We start from the raw sequence: 21,955 nt of genomic DNA, 5'->3' as shown, positions 1-21,955 counted from the left end.
TCCAGTGAGTCAGCTCTTCACATGAGGTGGCCAAAGTATTGGAGCTTCAGCTTTAGCATCAGTCCATATGTTACATTCAGTTCAGTTCAGTTACATTACATATGGCAAAAGGGAACTAAGGAACTATGGTTGCTAATCAACTCAGCGTCTGTGTCTGTGCCGCATCTGCTTTATCCATTCCTCTGTCAGTGGACACTTGGGCTGCTTCCATGTCTTGTCTGCTGTGCATACTGCTGCTATGAACACAGGGATGCATGTACTTTTTTGAATTATAGCTTTGTTCGGATATAAGGAATGGAATGTTGCTAAAGCATCCCCCATATGATTCTGAAGTGCCGCGGTTTGAGAACCATTAGTCTAGAGCAGTGGTCCTCCACAGTGGGAAGGCAGCTGGTTCCCCCAGGGGACATTTGGTAATGGCCAGGGACATTTTTCGGAGAAGGCAATGGCAAGCCACTCCAGTACTATTGCCTAGAAAATCCCATGGATGGAGGAGCCTGGTAGGCTGCAGTCCGTGGGGTCGCTAAGGGTCGGACACGACTGAGCGACTTCACTTTCACTTTTCACTTTCCACTTTCACACATTGGAGAAGGAAATGGCAACCCACTCCAGTGTTCTTGCCTGGAGAATCCCAGGGACGGGGGAGCCTGGTGGGCTTCTGTCTATGGGGGTCACACAGAGTCGGACACGACTGAAGTGACTTAGCAGCAGCAGCAGCAGAGACATTTTTGGTTGTTGCCACCGGAGCTTCTATTGGTATCTAGTATGTAGAGGCCAGGATGCACGGGACGGCTCCGCGTCACACAAACACAATATGTCTGTTGTGTCAAGGGTGAGAAGCTCTCCGGGGACACACGTGCCCCAGGACCTGGAGACGTGTGTAAGGGTGTTCATGGTGGTGCTGTAACAGCAAAAACAAACCCACCTGTGTGCATGTGTGCTCAGTCATGTTCAACTCTTTGTGACCCCATGGACTGTAGCCCACCAGGCTCCTCCGTCCATGGGATTTTTCAGGCAAGAATACTGGAATGGGTTACCATGTCCTCCTCCAGGGTATCTTCCTGACCCAGGGATCGAACCCATATCTCCTGCATCTCCTGCAGTGCAGGCTGATTCTTTACTGCTGAGCCAAACACACCTGGATGCAAATCAGATAAAAGGAGAAATCCACATTCGCATATTCACAGTACAGACAACTCATAGAACAGCTAGTAGGAAGAGAGGCATGAACACACCAGCAGGGAGAGGGCAGAGCCTTCCCTGGGGGCGGTAGGGTCTCCAGGAGTTGTGTCTGTCTGCCCAGGGAGCCCTGGAGAGTTTTCAAGTCTCTATTCTAGGTTTCTTGGTTAGTTTGACAATTCATGGGAAATTGTATCCTATTTGGACGTTTTTAAGTAATTTGGGTAACTCCAGTAAAGAAAAAATCAGTATGCATGAAAATATTTCCTGCAGCAGGATCTATATATTAGCAGAAAAAAAATTAGAAGCTGTGTAAATATCCAGAAATGGCAGAGCGATTAAGAGATTATGGTACATCAACTCAATTGAATGTTATGCAGCCATTAAAAAGGATGATTATGAAGGTGATTTAGAAACATGGGAGATGTTTGTGATGTGATGGGAAGTAAAAAAGAACAGGAAATAAACAGCACAAACACAGTGATTACAACTCAGAAAAATGTGTTGGCCTGTGGACAAATACTGGAAGGATTTGCAGAAATAAAAACTGCCGTAATTAAGATGCTAGAATTATGGGTGATTTTTTTTTTCCAAGATTTTTTTAAACTCTTTTTTTATGCTTAAAAGTAGATATCTTTCGGGCTTCCCCAGTGGCTCAGTGGTAAAGGATCGGCCTGCCGATGCAGGAGATGTGGATTTGATCCCTGTGTGGCAAAGGTCCCCTAGAGAAGGAAATGGCAGCCCACTCCAGTATTCTTGCTGGGAAATCCCATGGACAGAGGAGCCTGGTGGGCTACAGTCCATGGGATCACAGAGTCGGACACGACTTAGTAACTAACAACAACAGATGTCTTTTGGGACAACTGCCCAGCCCATAACCCTCTCCTCTGAATACTGTGCCCCTTCCCAAAAGGGTACATCCCCCAGTCCCATTTACCTTTTATCCTAGCCTGGTCACCTAATCCAAGCTGGATCAATCAGATTCTCTGAACTGAAATTGGCTAGAGAGATGCAAATCCTTCTGAGATGGTCCTTTTTAAAAAAAAATAATAAAATCCACATAACATAAAATTAATTTTTATTTTAACCATTTTATTTTTTTCTTTCCACTTTCACTGAGATATAACTGACAGAAGTTTAAGGTGTACAGCATAATGATTTGACTTACATACATCATGGAATGATTCCCACAATAAATTTAGTGACCATCCATCATTGCATATAAACTAAAAAAGTAGAAAAAGAATTTCCCCTTATGATGAGAACTCAGGATGTACTCTTTAATAGCAGCTTTCATATGGGACATATAACGGTGTTAATTATATTAATCATGTTGTACCTTACAGCCCTAGTATTATTTATCTTACAAGTGGAATTTTGTACCTTTTGACTACCTCCATCCTTGGCTCTGGTAACCACCAATCTGGTCTTTTTTTCCTTTGAGTTTGAAGTATAATTGACCTACAACACCGTGTTAGCTCCTAATACACAACATAGCGATTCAGTGTTTCTCTACAAAATGACCACGGCAAGTCTAGCTACCATCTGTCTCCATACAAAGACATTACATAACTGTTGACTATATCCCTCACACTGTACATGTCATTCATCTCGTAACCGGAAGTCTGTGCCTCTCTCGGCCATTTTAAAGTGTGCGATTTGGGAGGTTTTAGTACATTCATGTTGTGCAGTCATCACCGCTGTATAATTCCAGATCATTTCCATTAGCCAGAAAGAACTCCACACCCATGAGCTGTCACTCCCAATTCTCCCCTCCCACAGTGCTGCTGCTGCTGCTGCTAAGTCACTTCAGTCCTGTCGGACTCTGTGCGACCCCGTAGACGGCAGCCCACCAGGCTCCCCCGTCCCTGGGATTCTCCAGGCAAGAACACTGGAGTGGGTTGCCATTTCCTTCTCCAATGTGTGAAAATGACACAGTGCTAGGCAATCATTAATTTACTTTCTGTCTGTAGAGACTTGTTCTAGAGATTTCACATAAATAGGACCGTACAAAACGTGGTCTTTTGTATCTGGCTTCTTTCACTTGGCAAGATGTTTTCCAGACTAATCCATGTTGCACCATGTATCAGGATTCCATACCTATTGATGGCTGTTAATATTCCATTTTGTAGATATATGATATTGGGTTTATTCATTCATCCAGTCATGGGTGTTTGGGCTGTTTTTAATTTTGATTTTATGAATAATGCTGCTATGAATATTTGTAGTCACGTTTTATTGTGAACATATACTTAGCAATGGAGTTGCTGGGCCATATGGTAACTCCGTGTTTAACTTCTTAAGGTGCTACCAAAATAATTTCCACAATGGCAGCACCATTTTGGGCTTCCCTGGTGGTTCAGACAGTAAGGAATCCGCCTGCAACTCAGGAGACCTGGGTTCGATCCCTGGGTTGGGAAGATCCCTTGGAGAAGGGAATGGCAACCCACTCCAGTATTCTTGTCTGGAGAAGCCCATGGACAGAGGAGTCCGGTGGGCTACAAGTCCATAGGTCGCAGAGTCGGACATGACTGAGTGATTCAGCACACATGCACAGCACCATTTTACATCCCCACCGTGTGTGACAGTTCCAATTTCTCAATATCCTCACCAACACTTACTTGACTGTTGTTACTGTTTTTGTAATTATTATTATTGCCATGCCAGTGGATTTGAAGTGATAGCTCATTGTGGTTTTGATTTGCATTTCCCTAATGACTACTGATGTTGAGAATCTTTTCACGTGTTAATTGATCATATACATATCCTCTTGGGAGAAATGTTTATTCAAATTCCTGTGCCCTTTTTTAAAATTGGGTTGTTTATCTTTTTGGTGTCCAATTATAGGAATTCTTTATACATTCTAGATACTAGATCCTTATCAGATATGTGATTTTCAAGTATCTCTCCCATTCTGTGGATTGTCTTTTCACTTTCTTGATAATGTCCTTTGATGCATGGAAGGTTTTAATTTTGATAAAGTGCACTTTATTTTGTTGTTTTTGCTTTTGGTATCATATTTAAGAAACCATTGCCTAATCTAATGTCATGAAGATTTACATCTATTTTCCCTGAGAGATTTATATTTAGGTCATTGATACATTTTAAGTTAGTTTCTATGTATGATGTGAGGTAGACATCCGAATTCATTCTTTTGCATGTGGATATCCAGTTGTTCTGGTCCCATTCGTTGAAAAGTCTATTCTTTCTTCCATTCAATGGTCATAGAAACCTTGTGAGAAATCAGCAGACCACAGATGCATAGGTTTATTTCTGGACTCTCAATTTTCTCCCATCAATCTATATGTCTGCCTTTTTGTCAGTACCACATTGTTTTGGATACTGTAAATTTGTAGTGAGTTTTGAAATCAGGAAGTGCAAATCTTCCAACTTTGTTCTTTTTAAAGAACAAAGAAAGAATAGTTTTGGCTATTCAGGGCCTCTGGCATTTTCCTTTTGAATTTTAGGCTGAACTTTTCCACTTTTGCAAAGAGGATTTGATAGGGATTGCATTGAATCTGCATACTCATCTGGGCAGTTTTACCATCTTAACAATATTAAAAATTCCAACTCATGAGCACAGAGTATCTTTCCATTTCCTTGGGTCTTCTTTAATTCCAGTGTTCTGTTGTTTTCAGTGTACATGTCCTAGATGTCCTGGGTTAAATTTATTCGTAAGTGTTTTTTTCTTTTTGATACTCTTGTAAATGGAATTGTTTCCTCAATTTCAGTCTTGGATTAGGGCAGTGTTTTGAACCAAGGGAATATGCAGGGAGAAGCAGAGAATGGCGGTTGACACCTAGAGAAAAATAATTATGAACACAGAGAAAAGGAGAATCAAGAAATTATATGTGTTCCAGGAGCTGCTTAATTCACTTTTTATACATTAAAACCTCCTATTTATCAGAAAAAAAGGAAATTATATGAATGGATGCAGGTAGAGATTACCATACTAAGAGAAGTAAATCAGAAAGAGACAAATACCATATGGTATCACTTATATGTGGGATCTAAAAGATAATACAAATGAACCTATCTGTGAAACAGTATCAGGAACAGAGAACAGACTGGTGGTTGCCAGGGAGGAGGGAGCTGGGAGAGGACTGGATTGGGAGTCTGGGATTAGCAGATACAAACTGGTATATATAGAATAGATAACAAGGCCCTACTATAGAACACCAAGAACTATATTCAATATCCTGTGATAAAACACAATGGAAAAGCATATGAAGAAGAATGTATACATATATATAACTGAGTCACTTTGCTGTACAGCAGAAATTAACACATTATAATTCAACCATACTTCAGAAAAAAAAAGAAAGTATGTGAAAAGGTAGGGAGATGGAAGATGGATTGAGAACTGTACTTTAAGTGAATATTAGTAATTAAGCAGTGGACAAGGTTCCTGCAGCAAGGCCGGGTTAGATGAGAGCACATGGAACAGGGAATGTGAGGTCAAGCACCAGAGCAGCCTGTTTGGCCTGGGCAGACTTTCAGCAGTTGGAGATGCATCTTGGCCACTTCCTTGGTGAAAGTGAACTAGCGCAGACTCAGAAGCCACTGCCAAGCCCTCAGAAGGAGCCCTGTAAAATCAAGGCAAAGGCTGGCCCCATAAAGAACTACTACCCCAGGCTTTTTTATACTGTAACACTTAACTGTCTGGTTATACTGTAACCAGACAGTTCTAGGGTAGTTCTGGTATCTAGGCAGCCAGGCACTGGCTTTTCTCCCCCCTTGAACAAAGGACGCTTTGGATTTCCATCTGAGTGGAGCAAAACCCCCATATTCCTCATGCCTCCTGCAGTTTTTGCTCCGTGGGGGACATGGCTGGTGTGTGGTATTCTCCCATGAATGCAGTATGGGGTTGGGACTAGGAGGAGGAGGAGACAACAGAAGGGAGTCAGAGCTTCACTTCCTAGGGGAGGAAATCATCTCTCCTAGGAAGAGTAGCCCATTCTTATCATTAGCCCATTCAGCAGACGGAGGATTTATCTGTGCAAATTGCTGGGCCAGTTTGCAAAGCTGAGAGGTATTGCAAAGGCGCCCCCCTCCCCGACACACAGGGGTGTTACCAAGTGCTGCTCCCTCCAGCGATGCAAGAGGGTGCTTGCATTTGGTTGTGGAGCAAGCAAGAACTGGGTTAGTAACTGATAGGGCACCCTGCGCTCCTGCTCCTGAGCTTGTGGGGAAGAGGCCTTCCTTGATGACCCTGTCCACAGGGTGAGGGGAAGTCCACGACGGCCCAGTTATATCACTCCGCACAGTTTACTTCCCTTATAGCATTTACCACAACCAGCAGTTATGCCGTGGTCTGTTTTCCTTTGTTAGCATGTAAGCTCCGTGGGGGCACGATCAGGTCTGTCGTTCACTATTTTATCTCTGTGCCTAGTGCAGGTCCTGGCATCTGCCAGGCCGCTAATAAACACCTTGTTTAATGAGAGAATGAATGAATGCGGGCCAAGGGAAGGCGGACAGGGTAGGGCACGAGCCGCTTGGGAGAGCCCAGGTTGCCGCATCGGTGAGAAAGCGCTCCAGCAGGCAGCTCAGCTGGAAGCCTGGGTCCGGAGCTCAGGAGAGCGAAGGCCTGCAGCTCTGGGGGTCATCTGTGCAAGCGAGAGCGCCAGGCAGGGGTCGAGACAGAGGCGACCTACCTTGCCAGAAACGACCACTAGCGTATTCGTAGGCACGCAGATGCCTGCGCCCCTGCCCCAGACACTCCGAGGATCTCTGCATTCGGGCCACGAATCTGCGCGTGTAACACGTCCGCTGGGTGACTGTCATGTTCCTTAGGGCTGGAGAGCTCGGCCCTGGAGGAGAGAGGGGCAGAGGAGGTGACTTTGGGGGAACAGGTGACAGGGCAGGGGCCGCCCCTGAACTCACCAACCCGAGCCGCCCCGCCGCCGCTCGGCCCTCGGATTGGTCGAGGTCCCGGTTACCTTTGGCCGCACTTGGCCTGGCGCCCCGCTCCGCCCCGTCGCCCCGCCCCCCATCCCCGATTGGTCGCCGCCCCGGCCATTCCTCAGCCTCGGCCAATGGGGCGGGCGCGCGCGCCGGAAGCCGGAAGCGCGGTGGCGGCGGCGTTCCCCAGGCAGCTGTCGCCGCTTACCATGCGAGTCCTCGGGCCAAGCCTGTCGGCCGGGCGCCTCCTCCGGCTACGGCTACCCCCGCGGCAGCCGCAGCCGCCAGGACCGCGGCTGTCGAGCGGGCGGACGGCGGCGGCCGGCGCCCTGGAGCGGGCCATGGACGAGCTGCTGCACCGCGCCGTGCCCGCGATGCCAGCCTATGAGCTGCGCGAGAAGACGCCGGCGCGGGCGGAGAACCAGTGCGCGGACTTCGTGAGCTTCTACGGCGGCCTGGCCGAGACGGCCGAACGCGCCGAGCTGCTGGGCCGCCTGGCGCGCGGCTTCGGCGTGGACCACAGCCAGGTGGCCGAGCAGAGCGCCGGCGTGCTCCAGCTGCGCCAGCAGCCGCGGGAGGCAGCCGTGCTGCTGCAGGCCGAGGACCGGCTGCGCTACGCGCTAGTGCCGCGCTACCGCAGCCTCTTCCACCACATCAGCAAGATGGAAGGCGGCGTGCGCTTCCTGGTGCGGCTGCGGGCCGACTTGCTTGAGGCGCAAGCCCTCAAGCTAGTGGAGGGGCCGCACGTCAGGGTAAGGCTCCTCCCGGGCCGTCCCCGCCTAGTGCCCAGCTCCGCTGACCCTTGGCGGTCCTCGCCCCTCAAGCCCCAAACACTCCACCTTCGCTTGCCTGGAGCCGTGCCCACTTCTCCGAGTCACAGCCCCTGAACCCTGCCCCCCTTCCTTCCCCCGCTTTCCGAATCCTTGCCTCACTCAAGCCTCAGCTCGCTCCAGACTTGGTAGAAACCTGGCACCCGCTTACTTTCAAGGTGACTGTCACGCCTCGTTCCTGATGAGCATGCTCTGTCGAGTTCTCTGTTTTATTATCTTACCTGAGAGATTTCGTCTGTGCGGTACACTTGAATGAGTACCAAACGGAGCATCGGGTAACTTTCTGAAAACCTGGATGGGGTCAACAAAAGGTAACTTACCTGTAGCGCCAGCTGTGTGAGCCGTTATCCTGAAAAGCCCTGTGAAACGTACAGACGTGGCTAGAACTCGAGGTCACCACCGTCCAGGAGTCCGGGTGCCCTCTATCATCTCTGCCGTGTCGCCCGGAGGAGGGCGTTTCACCAGCCGGAGTTCAGCCCTAAAATAGGATTCTAAGTTGTCTCCTTGGGTAATCAGGCACTTAGCGAAGTAAGCCCAGCTTAGATGTGAACAGATAATTTAAGATTTAAATAATGATGACTTGAAAGGTGGCTGATAGTTGAATATAGTCCTTGTATTCCATTGATAAGAAGTATAGACCACTAATTTGCTCTATAGCAAACCAAAAATGCTGTAAACTTTATAGAAAGTTCTGACATTCAGAAATTTATCAAGTCCAGTTGGCTTAGAAAAAAGTGCACACTTAAAAGGATTATGTCCTGATTCCTTTAAGAACTCCTAACACCTGGCATAATGGTTTTCATGTTCATATCCTTACTCTTGGGGAAGTGATATGTCACCTTTTACAGTAAAGGAAACAGGTCAGATGAGTTCACAAGACTTGACCAAGAACTCAGAGCAAATAAGAATGTCAGACCACCACCCAAATCCAAATTTCCTGGCTTCTATACTATACGCTATACTTTATATCCCCATCATGCTATATGAGTTCTGGTGTTTATCAGAAACTTTCTTTGCCTTAGATGCATAAAAACTGAGTGTAGTTAGGATTAATCTCGGGGTGATAATAGAGGCTATAATTTGACTGCTCTTTGTAGCTGGCTGATCTACACTACTAAGTGTTCCCTAGGGGCAAACTGAGAACCTTGGTGGTTTATTGCATTAGCACCAAGTCAGTCTTGGAGTCTGAGTGTGTTAAATTGAGTGTTGCCAACTAAATCCCCATCTGAAAGGCTGAGACCTTGTGTTCCACACCCTGCGGGCATCCCCATTCCTCTCAAGAGAGTCTTGGGTTTAGTCTGCAATCCAAGCAGACTTTTTTTTTTTCCTTTGAGGCAGAGACCAGTGCTCCTGAAAGCCTTCTGAAACTAAATTCTCGTTGCATAGGAGACTTGAGAATTAGGTGGGATGTCTGTCACCTGACCCACAGTGAAATTCCCTGCCCGTCCATCCATCCATTCAGTCATCCGTTGGCTGGCTGTATCGTGCCAGGCATGCTCCAGGCTCCAAGGTGGCGTGGTCCAGGAGCTTCCCTTCGAGTATATGAAGAGTTAACTGCAGACACAGTAGGTGTAAGTGCCTTTCATTCCCTAGCTCATTTCATCCTCACCAAGATGTGGGGACTGCCTGACAGATGAGGTGACTGAAGCTTGTCCCAGTGCAGCCCTCAGAGCACAGAGCTGGTAAGAGGGCCTCCGCCCAGGCCTTGCAGCCACGACTGCAGGTGTGTGCTCCTTCAAGGCACACCAACTTTCTTGGTTGACGGCCTAACTAGATCGGAGCGGGCTTATTCTCCTAGAATGTGCCTTCTTCTGTAAAACCGAAGGGAAGGTGAGACAACACAGTCGATAAATGGCTTTGTTTTACTTGGTTTCCCTGAGGCAGGAGTTTAATGCTCTCTAGTTGTGAGTGTGTTTATCTTTCCAAGACTATGCAAGCTTCCCTCGCGCCAGCCACCTCAGCACACATCTTTTTCTGAAGTCTCAGGTCAGTCTCTACTCTTCTGTTGAAAAAAAATCATCCAACTTTGCATGGCCAGAAGGCTGGCCCTCAGTGTCTGTTCTTTGGCATTTTTGCTGCCCACCAGCCACCCTGCACATCCCAGCTCCCCATTTCTCGCTCCCCTCCACAGACCCTCCTCTCCAGCCAGGCTGGCTCCTGGGTGGAAAGTTCCTGAACCTGCATCCCTCATGATTCCTGTTAATAGTAGGAGCCGCCTCTACCCCCAGCTCGTTTTTTGGACTTTTCCAGCTAGTCCAGCTCAGGGTGGCCTCACCCCGTTCTGAACTTAATAGGTATGTAACTGTCTGTACCACTCAGACACGTTAACCAGAGAATCTAGGCTTTGAATGTATTGTTACCCTGCAACTCGATGATCAGCTCCTGGGAAACTGGGAACCTTGTCCTGTGTAGCCAAGTGATGAAGTGTGAGTTGGATTCCTGGATACCCCACCGTCCAGCGAAGCTGGCAGCTAACCACCCCCATTTGTCCCGAGGTCAGGCTGCTCCACTCAAGGGTCTGAGCCTGGATCCAAGTCCCAGGGGCTGTGGAAGATTTCTTTGCAGCCAAGAGTCATCCTACATGACATCAGGGCTGCCCTCGCCCTGGGCAGTTCCTGATGTCGCCTCTGGTTCTCCGTTCTCCAATGCTGTGAGACGTTAGTTACTAAACTGGTTTCCTTCCTCCCTGACACAGGTTTTTTAATCCATAGAAGTCATTGCTGGGACCTGATGCGGTAGTTTCCCTCAGAATCGCCTAGTGTGTGTGGTCCATCTTGATCCCATCTCTTCTGTTTGATTCGGGATTTTGCAGCCACAGTTAAGAGGCAGCGCTAGAGCTTTTGGCTTTTAGGAATTCAGTGTAGGCAACCAGCGGAGGTTTGGCCCTCGAAGCTTTAGAGTGGGAGCCCTGCATCCCTAGGGGCCAGCACCCCTGCTCTGTACCCAGCACCCCATCACACAGGTGTGCTTCTCCCCTGGGCCCTGCCGACCTTTGGAGCTGCCAGGTAATGTCAGGTGAACAAGAGCTGCTTGGGGCTCAGGCCTGGGCATTGCCCTGCTGTGGACTCAATCTGCTGGATCTCAGCTTCTTGGTTACTGGATCTTGTGAGCACAGAGGCATTTTGAGAATAACCGCCAGCAAGTGGTAGGCCCAAAAGGAGGCTGATTGGGTGTCTCCCACGGAGTAGTGGGTACCGTGGAAGGCACACGGTGGGGGTGGACAGGCTGGCTCCTGGTGCTGTCTGCCGTCCTCTGGCTAGAAGCGTGATTTTAGGTGACCGCTGCCCAGTCCCTTCACCGTCCTGGGCCAGCAGGCTCTGCGCTGAGGTGAGAGACTCTGCCAGCGGCCAGTCTGCCCAAGGTCAGCCTGCTTCTCTTCTAAGGAATGCCCGGAGAGGTCCTGTGGAGCTCGGCTGAAAACATGGTTACCAGTGTTGGCCTCTGACTGAGGGCTGTGATGATTGGCAGTAGAGGAAGATTCTGGAAGTTGACACGTCCATCCCTGTGGAGTGCAGCGTGAAGCCCCAGGCAGGAATCTCGGCGGGCGCGGCTCCCCTATCTTGTTGTTCGCTTGCTCAGCCATGTCCAGCTCTTTGCAGCTCCGTCGACTGCAGCACTCCAGGCTTTCCTGTCCATCACCACCTACCAGGGCTTGCTCAAACATGTCATGCCATCCAACCATCTCATCCTCTGTCGTCCCCGTCTCCTCCCACCTTCAATCTTTCCCAGCATCCGGGTCTTTTCCAGTGAGTCGGCTCTTCACATCACGTGGCCAAAGTATCAGAGCATCAGCTTCAGCAGTCCTTCCAGTGAGGATTCAGGGTTGACTTCCTTTAGGATTGACTGGTTTGATCCCCTTGGTGTCCAAGGGACTCTCTAGGGTCTTCTCCAGCACCACAGTATGAAAACATCAATTCGTAGGCATTCAGCCTTCTTTATGGTCCAGCTCCCACATCCATACATGACTACTGGAAAAACCATGGCTTTGACTATACGAACCTTTGTCAGATAATTTAAATCAGATAAGGTTTCTTAATTATTCTTGATAGGAAGTTCAGAGTGTCCAGTCTCTGCTGGGAAGATGCAAGTGCTATGGGGAAAGTTTGTACAACCCAGCAAAGGTGAAACGTTTGTGCTGTTGTTCTCAAGATAGCTGATCCACTGCTGAGAAGCTGGACTTTGCCACCTGTTGCTTAGAAGGTCATGAGGAGCCCGAGTTTCTCAGAGGATCAGTCTGGGACTTCTTGATCCATCCCACATCCCCGCTCCTGTGATCTGTCCATCTGATGCTGCTTAGTAGAACTTCTTGGATGGTAGTAAGTGAACTGATCTTAATGGAGTTATTCCAAGAGAGGCATTTTAGTTGTTTTCATAATTAAGGATTCTGTAGGAAAGGGACTTGTCAATGTCCTTGAATTTTCTGATCACAGGACCTCCCCCCACCCCACCCCCACCGAGTTTTAACCATAAGAAATAGAATCAGTCATCCATTGCTGGTGGCAGGGGTGGGATGGGGGGGGAGACATCAGACCCACAAAGCAGCTTAATTATACCGAAAAAGAAGCGGTGCCTTGGCTTACAAGATCCAATGTTCTTTTTGTTTAAAAAAGCTCTTCTTTGTTGAAGTTCCAGGTGAGTTGAGAGGCTAATTCTGACACCTGGACGTGTGACCAGAAGCCCAAATCTGCATGTTCTTTCCTGAGGAGGGCTTTGGGCTCTGAGGCGTGAATCCAGTCCATCTGTCAGTCGCTCTCCTCCTAAAGGAGACACCCTGTGAACTTGCAGTTGTACGTCAACGGCGCGCTGGTCAGGGTACACAGTGTGTGCGTTTTGTGGGTTGGAGTGTGCTTCCTGTTTGTCCTGGTTACAGGCTGTTTGATTTTCTGCAGAGTTCTTTCCAAAAGCCCTTTTAGGTTGAAGAGTTAAGTTTCTTACAGATAAAACCCCCAGTGAAGCCAAGGGGACTCCCATTCTAGCAGAGAGTGTAGGTACCATCAGCGATGTGCAGAGCGGGGCTGGCATTTCGGAAATGATGGGAAATTTGAACACAGAAATTATGGCGAAGGCTGTGGAAACCTTAATAGAAGTCCAGGCAGAACGTAGGAGAAGGGACCAAGCTCTTCTCCAGCCAGGTCCCCATGCCACCACCGCAGCACCCAGCCCAGACCCTTTGTCATAAACTTCCCCCGGTGGCTTGTCCTGTCTGTAAGTTAACCTGGTGGTCCTCATGGTTCTACTAGGTTCCGTCAGCCAGACTAAGAGAAGAACTTATTTGTACATAAGAATGTTGTGCCAGCAGTTGGCATATTCAAGTCCTGGATTGCTGGTGAACAATTTCTGAATTCCTGAGGCTGACACACACATACCCGTTCCCTCTCCTTCCATGGTCAGAGATCCAGCAACCTTACTGCCCTCGGCGCCTGATTCCAGCCTAAACAGCTGCAGTCCTAATGGCCCTGAGCAGGAGAGATGGGTCACCTTTAACCTAGATTCCCAGATCTCGTGTCCAGTGTCACATTTTATAGCTGTCAGTAGCCCAGAATAGAACGAAGGGACTTAGAGAGGAGGCCACTTCCATCAGCCAGACCATTCCTTTCATAATTAAACTGAACTAACACCAAAGCTAGATTTTTTCCCAGCTTTTTCCTATTACATAATGTCACCGAGATGCCAATACATCCTACATGGAACTCGCCTGGCCCATTCCTGACCTTTCAGAGCAGCCGTCCCCAGCCTGGGATCCAGGGACCCCTGGAGATGATCCATAGATGAGTTTCAAAGGGGTCCATGAAACCCAGGAAATTCTATGCAGAGTTTCACTAATGTGTTTGTGTTTCTCTGGGGAGAGGGTGCCGGTGTTAGGTGCACTCTCTGGAGTGTGCAAGGACCCCAGGAAGACTGAGCCATTGTAGTCAGTGCAGGAAAGAGAGTTTCATAAGAAGCCATCCCTCCCTCTCCCTGCTGCTTCTAGTCGCTGTTCTCCAGGGTGTCTTCTCTTTTTCATTTGCCATCAATCTTCCACGTGGGAGACCCCACTGATGCTTTGAGAACCAGAGGAATGAATCAGAAATGACCTCCATGCTTATGGAGCTGAGAGCCCAGTGAAGGAGACTAAACCGTGGGGTAAAGAGTGAAGAGGAATTAGAGGTCATATGGCCCTCTCATCAAAACATCTCCGCCATGCTCTTGCCACCCTGTGCCCGTCTCATCCCATGGGGAGGGCCGCTCTCTGCCAGGAGGAACTCCGTGGGCAGCCCCAGCTACACGAATGTTCGTTACATGGAGTCTGACTTTGTCTCCCCTAGTTGGTCCTAGATGACTTACCCCCGACTTCTTGCCCCCATGGGGCCTCTTCTGTGCCCCAGGCCTTCAGTGTTTAAAGATGGACCTCACTTCATTCTGAAACCCTTTCTGAGCCACCAACCCCAAGCCTGCACTGTATCCTCAAGTGACAAGGTTCTGAGTCCTTTGAGCTGCTACCAGGGATTAGAATGTGAAATGGCCCTGTAAGTTTCATAGCTTGTGTACAGTTTTATAGGTGTTATCCGTCATGGTCTTTGTGACTCTTAGGGATTCATAAGGTCAGTTCTGTACCAGACATACGGAGGTGTTTGCTATTATTCAGTAATAATATTCAGTGTATCTGTTAGTATGTATCTCATCTTAGGTAACAGAGACTCAAGAAAAATAGTGGTTTGAACAAGAGAAGCTTGTCTCTCATTTAGAAGTCGAGGTGGGCAGCCCAGGCTGATCCTGCTCTGTGGTGCCCTCAGTCGACCCAGACTTCTATTTGTTGCTCTTCCCTGAAAAACTTTGATCCTCAAAGTTACCTCACAGCCCCAGATGGCTGCTCTAGCTGTAGCCATCACATCACCTTCCAACGTGCAGTGGGAAGGGCAAAGAAGAAGAGAAGCAAAGGGCTGCTCCTGCCATCTTTCAAGGTTCCCAAAAGCTGCTACAGAACACGTCCGCTTACGTCTGAGTAGCCAGAACTCGGTGATGTGGCTGCCCTCAGTTGCTGTGCAGGCTTTGTTCTGAACATCCTTGTGCCCGGCTAAAAAGTGAGGCTTCTGCTGATTTGGAAGAAAGGGACACAAGTGTTGAGGAACAACAGCCGTGTCTCTTGCTCTGGGTGTCCTCTCCTCTCTGGCTGTCACAAAGCCCACCACTTATTTGGCCTGAGGTCACCAGACTAAGCCGTGTCCTCTCCTCATGCACCTCTCATTCTGTTCTTCCTCAGAGTTTCAGTGGGAATGTAGCTCTGATAGTAAAGTTGACTCAGATCATTTTGGGAAGTAGATTTCACTGTAAAAAAAAAAAAAGTGAAATTTGAATAATGTCAAATTTAAATGCACAGATTGCCAGATGCACTACTATTCTACAGCCACTCAGGAAAGGAAAGAATGCTGCTGATTCAGCTGTGACCCACCGTCACTCTAGAGATGGGTCCTGAGTTCCGAGACATTAAAAATAGGAAAACACACACCTTAGAGTTGTCAAAATGTGGGGCCGGGAGCCAGTACTTATTTCTCTTAAGAAAGAAGGATGGATGTCTTGGTGAATCAAAGAATGGTCCTGAGAGGGTGTCCACATTTGCTCCACAACACCCCGTTCAGCGTCAGCCTAAAGCACATGCGTAGCTGTGCCCACGGTGGGGAATGAACCGGAGCACGTTACCTGACTTGGGGAACTTGGTTCAACTTGCACACTCCAGTCAGCTGTCTTACCGGTGGGAGGAGGGAAGGAGGAGCGTTGCGTCCGTCCGTCCGGCTGTCTCAGCACACAGCCCTGCCCGTCCTCGTGTGCGATCCCCCGCAGCGCCCTGGGGACGGGCTGCGGTCTTCGCCACGGAAGGCCAACGTTCTCCCCTCTCCGTTCCAGGAAATGAACGGGGTGCTAAAAAACATGCTTTCGGAGTGGTTCTCCTTGGGATTCCTGAACCTGGAGCGGGTCACCTGGCACTCTCCATGCGAAGTGCTCCAGAGGATCAGCGAGTGAGTGTGGCTCTGCCGCTCTGCTTACATTTCAGCTCAAAGCCAGCCTCCATCCCCTGCCTCCCCACCCGTGTATGTCTTCTCCCAAGCCTGATAAAACCCAAACACGGTATTCCCAGGGGTGGCTGTCCTAGCAGATGATGCCGAGACCACGAGGAGAAAAGGGCGCAGGTGGAAACTGCTCCTTCTGCCAGTGAACCTGCATGCGGGGTCTCGGCTACGTGCTCATAGTTAAAGCCCTCGGGGGACTTCCTTGGCGGGCCAGTGGTTGAGACTCTGTGCTTCCACTGCAGGGGACACGGGTTTGGTTGCTGATCAGGGAGCTAAGATCCTGCATGCCGCGTGGCACAGCCAAAAAATAAATGATAATAATAAATGTCGAAAAGAAAGAAAGCTCTCAAGCCCACTTCTGCCCAAAGACCCCCATGATCAGAGCTGCCCAGACTCGCAGACCAAGAGTGGGCATTAGTCACCCAGACAGCATCATCTCAACCAGTGTTAAAATGTCTCCCTTGGATAAGAATCTCCAAACTCACAATACAGTGAGCGAATCCAGCCTGCCCTGGACACAGTGAAAGGCAGGTTGGCAGACAGTGCTGCTGCTGTGTCTCGTGTTGAAACAGAGCAGTGGTGGCCAAGGTGGCTGGACCAGGCGGAACCCGCCGGGCGATGCGTGTCCATGGGCGGCTATGACTTCAGACCTCGGAGATTCAGAGCAGATGCAGGGCCCCCAGCTACAGGCATCTGGTCAGGCCCCTGTGTTAAAATCCGCCGCACAACTGCTGCCCCAGAGCCTGGCGAACTAGTCTTTAAGACCCGGGCCAAGAGCACAGTTTTGTGTGTGAGACGGTCACCAGCTCTGGTTCCTCACAGCCAGTGCCGCTTCACGCTAAATCGATCTCTGAATTTCCTCCTCAGTCCCTCGAAGCTGTGTTTACAGGGTTTCTTTGACCTGAGTGAACAGCTGATAGGACTCTGCCCCGGCTGTCTGACCGTGAACCGTGACGTTAGTCTCGCTTTGTTTTCTCATCCCCGCTAGGGCTGAGGCCGTGCACCCCGTGAAAACCTGGATGGACATGAAGCGACGCGTGGGGCCCTACCGGAGGTGCTACTTCTTCTCTCACTGCTCAACGCCGGGGGAGCCCCTGATCGTCCTGCACGTGGCCCTGACCAGCGAGATCTCCAGCAGCATCCAGGTACCTGTGCGCCCTCGGTTCAGGGCAGGGAGGTGACCCAGGTTGGGGCCCCATGGAGGAGCAGGGCCAGCGTGCTTCTCCGGGGCTCAAGGGGAGCGTTTTGCACAGAGGCCCCAGAGAGGCCTGCCAAAGGGCCAGGAGTCATGATTGCACTCGGTTGGCATGAGAATCCCAAGTGACAGAAGTGATGCAGCGCTGGGCACACGGCCGCAGAGGTTGTGAGACCACCGCCTCCAGAGGGATCTCAGGACGTATAGCCTCTGGAGCTGGTCTGGGGGGTCAGGGGAGGCTGTCTCTCTTCCCTGGGCTCCTTTGTGTTTTCCAGACGATCATAATGAAGGAGTGCCCCCCGTCAGAGACAGAGGAGCGGAACAAGATCACCACGGCCGTCTTCTACTCGATGAGCCTGACCCAGCAGGGGCTGCAGGGCGTGGAGCTGGGCTCCTTCCTCATCAAGCGGGTGGTGAAGGAGCTGCAGGTGAGCAAACTGGCTGCTGGTCCCGCCCTGTGCGTCCCCGCCTTGGGGTGGCCAAGGGGTCCTGCCCTCGTCTAAGGGACAAGGTGATGCTCCGGGCCAGGGCGAGCAGGAGGGGTGGGAAAGTACCAGGTGCCCCTTGGCAGCTCCTAGGAGCCCCGAGACTCCTCGGGAGTTGGAAGGCATGCTGATAAAAAGACCCTCGAAACTAACTTCTCATGGACCAGGAGGCTCAGATGCATCCCGAGGGCGGCGGCATCTGTGGGGGGCCCTGCCCCCGGGCCGGTGGGGCTGCTTCTGCCTGGCACGCGGTCACCAGCAGGCCCCCATGGTCCAGCCCTGGCCCTGATGAGCCCCCCCAGCCACCCCCACCTACTCGTGGTCCGCAGGGAGCCCCACGCTCAGACCAGGCAGATGGAGGGTGCCTGCACTGTTGCCCTGGGAAACCGAAACGCCTGGTGCACTGTGGGTCTGGGCTGTTTAAAATCACCTCATGAGGGGCTGGGGCGAACTGTAATGCGTAGAGTCTCATTTTTTAGGTAAAATAATTAGACGGTTAAGAACGGGCTCTGAGAGCGGTGCTCTCTGCGCCTGTGGTCTCCGCTGGCGCGGCGGGGGAGAGGGACGGCCGGGGTGGAACTCAGACGCTCAGGCGCCTCGCGGTAGACGTCTCTTCTCGTCTGCGCTCTCGGGATGCAGTTGGGCATCAGCTTCTAGACTGAGGCCCTGCCGCTGTCTTCCCAGAGGTGATTAGAGCCACCTGTTCTAGTTACTCTTGGGTTCTTCTCTTCTGCTTCTCTGCTTAAGGTGTTGATGACGGGGGCGGGGTTGGGGGGAGCGAGCAGGAGGGTCAGGAAGCAGTTGGAGGAGGAGGCGCTTCCCGGGACCTGCCCCCGAGCTCTGCTCCTGAGTCTGCGGCCCAGGAGCCGTGCTGCCCGCTGACGTCCGCTCCCCCTCTCGGCTGGGAGGAGATGTCTGTCCGGGGAGTCTGGAGGGAAGCACAGCCCTGTCTCCACAGAGGCCTGCGTGGGGGGTTATGAAAGATAGGAGGAGCAGCGTCCGGGGGTCGTCTTAACAGCAACTTGTTAAAGTTGTGGTTCTGGATCCTGAGTAACGACAAAATCCAGACAGCAGGATGTGAGAGAGCTGTCTCAGCCTTGTAAACACCGCCAGGAGACAGTGGAGTTCCTCTCTTTCCGCCTAGAGAGCACTCAGCTCGGAGTACTGGAGTGTGCTGCTTCCTTTGCTTCTGTCCTGGACTTTAAGACATTTCTTCTGTAGTGAGTGTATGTTACATTTTCAGTTGGAAAATTCTGGCTTCTGTGAAAGGAGCATTGAGGTCGCTGTGCGATTTGAACAGCAGTGATTGAACCGTGTTATCTGATGTGGAGACCTACCCTTGCCCCCGCCCCCGCCCTGTCCCTCCCATCCCCCGCCCCCATTGGTATTGTTGGGTGATCATTCATTCAACAGACAGTCACTCCCGTGCTGAGCAACAAACCAATTACGCGGCCTCAGCGGAGTCCCTGAGATGGGCCTGGTGGGCTCTAGTCAGGCCCCCCACTCCGCAGCGACCCACCCCTCCGATTTCAGGAGAGTCCCCCCAGCTTGTCTGCTCAGATGGCAGTACGGGTGGACACACCACAAAGGGAGGCTTGTCCTGGAGCCGCAGGATGCCTCCAGGACCCCTGCACATGGCAGGTCCTTGCTAACTGTCCCTGGAGAGAAGAAAGAGTAACCCGCTGCTCGTGGTGCCCCGTCCGCCATGCGGCAGCACCCGGAGGCTCAGGACACGTAGGCCGTAAATGCGGGGGTGTCCATGTCCATGCCTCAGCCCTGAACCGTGTGTGTGTTCTCTTCCCCCTCCCTCGCCCCCCGTGCCTGCAGAAGGAGTTCTCCCAGCTGGGCGCCTTCTCCAGCCTGTCTCCCATCCCCGGCTTCACCAAGTGGCTCCTGGGGCTGCTCAAGTCCAAAGCCAAGGAGCCCGGGCGGAGTGGACTGTTGACGGACTCCGAGAGTCAGGAGATCGCCGAGCTCACGGGTGGCCCCGCGCTCGAGATGCTGCAGACGCTGCTGAGCAGCAGCGAGTGGGCGCAGTCGGAGCAGCTAGCGCGGGCGCTGCAGGCCCCGCTGATGCGGCTGTGCGCCTGGTACCTGTATGGGGAGAAGCACCGGGGCTACGCGCTCAACCCCGTGGCCCACTTCCACCTGCAGAACGGTGCCGTGCTCTGGCGCATCAACTGGCTGGCCGACGTCAGCCTCAAGGGCATCACGGGCGCCTGCGGCCTCATGGTCAACTACCGCTACTTCCTGGAGGACACAGCCACCAACAGCACCGCCTACCTCGGCTCCAAGAGCATCAAGGCCTCCGAGCAGGTCCTCAGCCTAGTGGCTCAGTTCCAGAAGAACAGCAAACTCTAGCGTCACGCTCGCTGAAGCTGACGGACATCCCCCGGCCCAGGAAATGATGATTTCCTGGAGGTGGGGACATGGGGTTGTGCACCCAGAGGCACTTCTAGAGTAAAGCGGAGTTGAACTGTGGTCTCTGACCCGTGGCAGGCTCATACCGGGAGGCCAGGCCCCGGCTTCCATGGCGAGAGGGAAGGCGCATTACCGCTGGGTGGTGGTAGGTATCGGTGGCTGTGGGCTGGGTGGGGATGCAGGGCCCTCCCCCGGGGATTCCATCATGGCCTCAGCCTGGCCCGCTGCCTTGGCACGGCCTTCAGAAGCCAGCTCTCGTCCCAGGGCGGGGTGGGCACCAGGCCCCGGGCGGATGGCCCAGGTGACAATGGATGCTCCTCCGAGCTCAAATCACGGTTCAGCCGTGGTCGCCTTAGCCAACTCTCTCCACTGATGGCAGTGGGGTGGAGGGCTTGCTACGTCTCACTAGTTAAATTCTGGAGATCAAGACTATATGAAAAGGTTTGTGAATCTGCACAAACTTCACTCGGTTAAATTATTTTTACACGAGAGTTGTCGTCACCCGGGATTTAACTTGGGTTATAGACTCGACAGTCACAGTGATTCAAGTTCATAATGAACTTCAGAGCAGAGAACAAGTCTGCTCTGTGAAGCATTAAACACATGGTTATTCACTGTTGTGTGATGGTCGTCTTTGAGGTCCGAGGCCTCATTAGCTGTGCCCTTGGTCCCCAGCCAGCCCACAGGCACGTCTGGTCTCTGTGAAGCTGGCCTGGAGCAGGTGGCCTGAGAACAGAGGGGAAGGGGGTTGTGGGGGGCACAGGGGGTGTGGTGTTGATCCAGGCGGCAGGTCCCCGACTTTCCTTGCCTTTCACCTTCCACTCTCGTCCCTGGGCCTTCTCTGTGGTCTTCAGCATGCCGCTTGGGGCCTGGTGATAACGCGACCTCGGTCACACTAGAAACTGCTTTTTCTGTGTGCTGGTGGAAGCAGGGTCCTCCTTCTGGGTGCTGCTTGGCGCTGATGCTGGATGCACTGGGGCTCGGTGAGCCTAATGTCACCACCCCCCAGAGCTTGGAAAGAGTTCAGGCACTGACTGTTGGCATGTGGCGGGCCGGGCCTGAGACCGCAGTCCCCAGTTTCCGCACTCCGCACCTGATCTCTGTTCAGCCTCGTATGTGAGAATCTTCAAACATAAGACACAAAAGTGGGCAAGTATAATGACCCTGTGTGCTGATCACCCAGCTTCCACAGTCATCAATAATTTTCCATCTTTATCAAGCCTAATTTCTTATAATGCCTCACACGTAGGTCATCTGGGAAGACTGGATGAAGGATGCTGGACGGGTGCTGGGCGGACGATGGGATGGATGGATGATGGGATGGATGGGTGGGTGGATAACGGGTGGATAATGCATGCTGGATGGGTAGGTATGGAGGCTGCTATGCTCTGAATGTTCATGTGCCACCGGGTCTCACATGTTCGTACATCTGGACTCTGGGACCACCGTCACACTTACCTGGGTGTAGGTCTATCTGGAAATTAGTGTCGTAATGGTTTCCTGGCTTCTGTCCTACGAGGTGACTGACAGTGGACTAGTTTGTTCCCAGGAGCTTCTGTGCACTGAGGCGTCCTTGCCGCCCCAGTAACTAAGCAGCACCCCACTGTCAGGTGAGGGGCCAGGGGCTCAGCAGCTCAGCCCGAGCCCGGAGCTCTCCAGCCGGAACGTCTAACAGGCCCTGAGCCTGCTCCTCCGTGCTGGCTGGGGTCACTCAGATACCAGCCCCCCACTTCTCTCCTGCGTGCTCCTGTCCCCCCCACCCCCACCCTGCATCTTTCATCTCAGAGGGCTGGACCTTCTCTGCCTTCAGATCTTGGGAGCTCAGGGTTGCACAACTCTGCCTTCTCTCAGTCACCTAGGGGCTTTACACTTCTGCAGAAGGAGGCCACCTTCTCCTTC

General features: G+C 51.5%; 1 protein-coding gene and 1 long non-coding RNA gene across 3 annotated transcripts; one reads left to right on the top strand and one right to left on the bottom strand.

Moving 5' to 3' along the window:
- Positions 1–2,235: 2,235 nt before the first annotated feature.
- LOC129547222 (uncharacterized) lies at positions 2,236–8,351 on the bottom strand. 2 transcript variants are annotated; one of them, XR_008684034.2, is made up of 3 exons: positions 8,231–8,351; positions 6,834–6,989; positions 2,236–4,978 (listed from the first exon to the last, which is right to left on the bottom strand). It is a non-coding gene; the product is annotated as an uncharacterized LOC129547222 (long non-coding RNA). The 2 variants fall into 2 exon arrangements; XR_008684035.2 differs by lacking the exon at positions 8,231–8,351 and adding an exon at positions 7,289–7,408.
- Positions 7,252–20,670, top strand: MLYCD (malonyl-CoA decarboxylase). Its single transcript, XM_055413052.2, has 5 exons — positions 7,252–7,832; positions 15,792–15,904; positions 16,944–17,100; positions 17,426–17,578; positions 19,463–20,670. The coding sequence occupies exons 1-5, from the start codon at positions 7,290–7,292 to the stop codon at positions 19,994–19,996; spliced, it is 1,500 nt and encodes a 499-aa protein (XP_055269027.1). The 5' UTR covers positions 7,252–7,289; the 3' UTR covers positions 19,997–20,670.
- Positions 20,671–21,955: the final 1,285 nt, after the last annotated feature.

Source organism: Moschus berezovskii, chromosome 22 (genome assembly GCF_049115385.1).
Source record: "Moschus berezovskii isolate FMDL1 chromosome 22, NW_MosBer_1.0, whole genome shotgun sequence".
NCBI lineage: Eukaryota > Metazoa > Chordata > Mammalia > Artiodactyla > Moschidae > Moschus > Moschus berezovskii.
The sequence above is the reverse complement of the archived record's forward strand: the minus strand, read 5'-3'. Positions and strand labels throughout refer to the sequence as shown.